The sequence below is a fragment of the Cavia porcellus genome, unplaced genomic scaffold, assembly GCF_034190915.1.
Source record: "Cavia porcellus strain 051 isolate PalLab524CR breed Dunkin Hartley unplaced genomic scaffold, mCavPor4.1 scaffold_18, whole genome shotgun sequence".
Taxonomy (NCBI): domain Eukaryota; kingdom Metazoa; phylum Chordata; class Mammalia; order Rodentia; family Caviidae; genus Cavia; species Cavia porcellus.
This window is the reverse complement of record NW_026947501.1, coordinates 71817702-71822817: the sequence shown is the minus strand read 5'-3', so window position 1 is coordinate 71822817 and position 5116 is coordinate 71817702. Positions and strand designations below refer to the sequence as shown.

Here is a 5116-nt window from a genome sequence, read left to right as displayed (position 1 = left end):
AGAGCTTGGGCCTGCGCTCCCTGACCGGTGGACTGGGGTACAGTGGCACCAGTCATCTCACACCCTTGGCTTCGAGGCCTAGCCCGCAGTAAGGCCAGAGCTCAGGTTGCAGCACCACAACATACAGCCAGTTGTCCCTCCCCACCAGCCCGGGCCACATGCTGGCTGGGCACTCCAGATGCCTTCGGCCACCAAGGCCTGCAGAGCAGCTCATGGGCAGTGAGAAGTCTTGTTGGCTCCTTGTTCCTGTGGCCGGGCTGCCATCACCTACAAACACGGGAGCTGCAGCTGGAACAGGACTCTGCAGGGACGCCCTGTTGCCCTGTGCGCCCCCTGGAGCGCTGCTACAGAGGCCAGGCCCCTCCTGCTTGGGAGCCCTGGTAGTGGGCCTCGTGCTGGGGCAGTGGTCTCGCCAGCACTTGATCTGACCAACACCACTGCCTTGTCCGACCCCTCCTCTGGCCGGCCCCATCCCAGAGCATCCTTCTTGGCATCACCGGGCTCCTTGTGCCCAAGTGCTGCACTTTCACCATCTCCTGCAGTCCTCCATGCAGTCCTGGGCTCCCTGGAACCCGGCTCCAGTGTGACAGTGATGGAGGATGTCAAGTGTGGGTCTTCCGCCCAAAACAGGTGCCCTGACTGGTGACATCTATTTATTAGGCCTCCAGCACTCAAGTGACATTTAACCCTCATATGACAGCCCAGTGCTTTGCTTCCTGAGCCTCTAAACATCCAGGCCAGGCACGGGACACTTCATCCCCAAGTGCACCCTGCCTTGGGCAGGCCCCAGTGAGGGCTGTGTGGGTGACAAACAGCGAACCAGGAGGCCAGAGCTCCACAGTGACACCTGCTGAGCTGGCTCTGTCCCTGAGTAAGGCTCTCCAGCCTCACAAGAAAATTCCAGGCCAAGGAATGCAAGCAATCATCCTCCTGGAGCCCAGAGGCATGGCATCCCCAGACCAGGCTCACTGCTGGGTCTCATACATAGTGCTGGGGCAAGTCACCCCAAGCCCTCCCATGAGGTCAAGCACCCATCTCCCAGCAGGGGAAGGGAAGCCCCCCCCCCCAGACATGCAGCAGAGGCCCCTGGTCAGCTGGGCGGGCTCCTAGACTGTGGGGGGAGACCTAGGAACTCCAGCTGAACCCCTCCTGCCGCCTCCTCCCTGCAGGTCTCTCCTCCACTGAGGGGCCAACATCCAGCGCCCAGGCCAGCCATAGAGCGACAGCTCCTAAACAGATGCATAGGGCTGGGTGGGGGAAGGGGCCACCCACCAGTGGCTCTCCTTTGCACCCACTCCAAAGCTGCCAGGTTTGGGGTATGTTGGAGGCGGTGATTATGAACACCCCCACCCCACCCCACCGCCTTTAAAAGGGTCACGCAGCGGAAGAATTGAACTTCAAATATCGCCAACATGGGTGCAGCGCTTGGGAGCCCGCCCGGGACTGCACAGGCACCGTCGTTATGATTCATGCTACAGCAGCGCTGGGAAGCAGCGAGCAGAGGAGGAATCCGAGGCTGGTGGAGGGGGCGGCTCCACAGGGGAGCACAGACCCTAGGCTCCGCGGGGCCAGTGTGCGCCTGGATGTGCCGCCTGCTTCTCGGGGCTGCAAGCCGCTTGCCCTACAGTCTGGCCTGGGACCCCGAGCCAGCCGTGCTGCGCGCCGCTGTGCGCGCCCGTTGTGCCCGGGGGAGGCGAGGCGCTTTCCGTCTTAGAAAGAGCAGGCTTCTAGAACTCACCACCCAGGTCAGCCGGCGCTCAGCCCAGCCCGGCAGGCTGCAGCCGGCCCTGGAGAGGGCGCCCTCGTCGAGCGCGTTCCCTGCGCCGCCGCCCCGGACTCCTCCCCGGCGCCGCGCCATCAGGTTCGCCGCCGAGGCGGCCGCGGGCTCCGGCTGCGGGCCCGCTCCCCCCCGGGGCGGCGGCGCGGGCCTGCCCGGCGCCCCGCCCCGCCCCGCGCGCCCTCCCCGCTGCGCAACTCGACCCAAGTTGGAAGCCAAGCCCGGGCGGCTGCACTCGCGGCGAGCGCACAGCAGCGGCGGCTAAGGAGGAGCTAGAGGAGGCTGCGGCGAAGCGCTGGCGAGCGAGGCAGGCGAGGCGGCGCCCGTGCCCCGGAGCAGCGGGAGGACTCGCGGCGGCAGCGCCGCCGGCGCCCGGGCCGGGAAAGTAAAGTTGGAGCTCGAGGCTGCGCGCGGGCGCGGGGGCCCGGAGGAGCGGCAGCCCGCGCCCCGGCGCGCCGAGCTTTAGCCGGCCGGATGGGAGGCGGAGCGCCTGGGCCGCCGCCGCCACTTGCAGCCTGCGCCCGAGTCGGGCGTGGGGACCGTGGAGCCGCCCGGGCGCGTCCGCTGGGGCACCGCGTCAACGTGGGCTCGCTGCTGGGGCGCTCTTCGTGAGCGGGGCCGCGTGGGGACCCCAGGACCTTACCCCCTTCCCCCAGCCGCCGCGTCGCCGCTAGCACCAGGAGCCTCCGGCTGTGCACTCGCGCGCGCGCGGCAGCGGCAGGGAGCCCGGCAGCCACGCTCTCCGGCGCACCGCCCGCTGGGCTACTAAGGCCGAAGGCCAGCTGCGGGGCCATGCAGGCACCGGCCCGGGCTGGGGAGCGCCCGAGCTGCAGCGGCAGCTGCGTCCCGGCCCCGGGCGGGACCGCTTAGCTTACGGGAGGACCATGGCGTCCCCGGCGCTGGCCGCTGCGCTGCTGGCAGCGGAGGGCCCCAACGCGAGCGGCGCTGGCGAGGGGGGCGGCGGCGTCAACGCCTCGGGGGCCGTCTGGGGGCCACCGCCCAGCCAGTACTCGGCGGGGGCGGTGGCAGGGCTGGCGGCAGTGGTGGGTTTCCTCATCGTCTTCACCGTGGTGGGCAACGTGCTGGTGGTCATCGCCGTGCTCACCAGCCGGGCGCTGCGCGCACCGCAAAACCTCTTCCTGGTGTCTCTGGCCTCGGCCGACATCCTGGTGGCCACGCTGGTCATGCCCTTCTCGCTGGCCAACGAGCTTATGGCCTACTGGTACTTCGGGCAGGTGTGGTGCGGAGTGTACCTGGCGCTGGACGTGCTCTTCTGCACTTCGTCCATCGTGCACCTGTGCGCCATCAGCCTGGACCGCTACTGGTCGGTGACGCAGGCTGTCGAGTACAACCTGAAGCGCACACCACGCCGAGTCAAGGCCACCATCGTGGCTGTGTGGCTCATCTCGGCCATCATCTCCTTCCCGCCACTTGTCTCCTTCTACCGCCAGCCCGATGGCGCCGCCTACCCGCAGTGCGGCCTCAACGACGAGACCTGGTACATCCTGTCTTCCTGCATCGGCTCCTTCTTCGCGCCCTGCCTCATCATGGGCCTGGTCTATGCGCGCATCTACCGCGTGGCCAAGCTGCGCACGCGCACGCTCAGTGAGAAGCGCGGGCCCGCGGGCCCGGAGGGCGAGTCCCCGACCACGGAGAACGGGCTGGGCGCGGCAGCGGCGGCGGCCGCGGGAGAGAACGGGCACTGCGCGCCCCCGCGCGCCGACGTGGAGCCGGACGAGAGCAGCGCGGCCGAGAGGAGGCGGCGACGAGGTGCGCTGCGGCGGGGCGCACGGCAGCGCGAGGCAGGTGTGGAAGCTCCAGGGCCTGGCTTGGGGTCCGCAGCGGCCGACCCGGGAGCCCTGTCAGCGTCCCGGTCCCCGGGCCCCGGCGGGCGCCTGTCGCGTGCCAGCTCACGTTCCGTCGAGTTCTTCCTGTCGCGCCGGCGCCGGGCGCGCAGCAGCGTGTGCCGCCGCAAGGTGGCCCAGGCTCGGGAGAAGCGCTTCACCTTCGTGCTGGCCGTGGTCATGGGCGTGTTCGTGCTGTGCTGGTTCCCGTTCTTCTTCAGCTACAGCCTGTACGGCATCTGCCGCGAGGCCTGCCAGCTGCCCACCCCGCTCTTCAAGTTCTTCTTCTGGATCGGCTACTGCAACAGCTCTCTCAACCCAGTCATCTACACAGTCTTCAACCAGGACTTCCGGCGCTCCTTCAAGCACATCCTCTTCCGACGGAGGCGCAGGGGCTTCCGCCAGTGATGGGTGTCCTGGCCCAGCTGGCGCAGGGGCCAAGTGGCCTCCCCAGAGGAGGCCAGAGACCCGGGGACAGAGGAGCCTGTGGGGCGCAGGGGAGGGTGAGCTGGTGCTGCCTCCAGGGAGTGGGGAGGAGAGAGGGGTCACCCCTTTGCCTCCCTCGCAGCAGGGGCCTACTTCTGGGCTCCTGGAGGGGCCCTGCGGAATGGCTGTGAAGTCGGTGTGACACCCACCGAGAGGGCTCGGCCCCCACCTGGGTGAGAAAGGGTTAATGTCTCTCCAACACACACATTACCCAGTGACCCCGCTGAACAAGGGCTGACTTCTCTGGCACCAGGGCGATTTGGAAGGAACTGACAATCTTTGATTACTGAAAGTATTTAGATGTTTGCCAAAACAACAAAACTATTTTCTAAATAAACCTTTGTAACCTAAGTGTTGGGAGCAGCCATCTGTCCTTCACACCTGGGTGGGGTGGCCTCCAGACCTTCACTCTGCCTCATCTGCCCTCCATGAGTTCAGGGAGTTCTGGGGGCCCCTGGGCTCCTGTGTGGGACAAGGGGTCTTGCACACATGCGGAGCACACTCAGGATTCTTCACCGTGAGAGGCTAAGAAGTGGAGGAATGCAGGAGCTGACTCCAAGTTCAAAACTGGGGGACTGACCCCTGCACTCCCTGTCCTGCCCCTGCCCATGCAGGCACCTGCCACGGTGGGGGAGGGGTTTTCCAAGTCCAAGCCTAGCCCCCAGGCTCTGAGCCTTTTCTGGCTGGCTGTTCAAAGGAAGCTGGGTGGGGTGACCCTTGCTGTCTCTCTTGTCTAGACTGCAGGCAGGCAGGAGACCTGTGCTCACCCGTTCAAGGGCCACCTGTTGGGATTTCTGAGGCCCTGAGCAGGGAGGTTGTACCCACAGTGATGGGAAGCAGCTGGAGCCCATGCCTGTGCCCTGGGACACCTCAGCAACGTGCTGCTGGGTGCTCAGCTGGCCAGGACTGCACGGGCTCCTCTAGCCCTGCTTTGGAGCCTGGCTGCACCTGAGGTAGCTGAGTGCAGGGCTGGAAGCCACAGCGGGCACAGCAAGGGTTCGAGGTCCCT

The 5116-nt window shown here is 66.8% G+C and overlaps 1 protein-coding gene across 1 annotated transcript; it reads left to right on the top strand.

Moving 5' to 3' along the window:
- Positions 1–1969: 1969 nt before the first annotated feature.
- Adra2c (adrenoceptor alpha 2C) lies at positions 1970–4458 on the top strand. The gene has a single exon (XM_005008451.4). The coding sequence runs from the start codon at positions 2662–2664 to the stop codon at positions 4027–4029; it is 1368 nt and encodes a 455-aa protein (XP_005008508.2). The 5' UTR covers positions 1970–2661; the 3' UTR covers positions 4030–4458.
- The last annotated feature ends 658 nt before the right edge of the window (positions 4459–5116 follow it).

Coding starts and splice junctions, on each gene's coding strand:
- Adra2c (XM_005008451.4), top strand. CDS start 2,662: ATGGCGTCCCCGGCGCTGGCCGCTGCGCTGCTGGCAGCGGAGGGCCCC.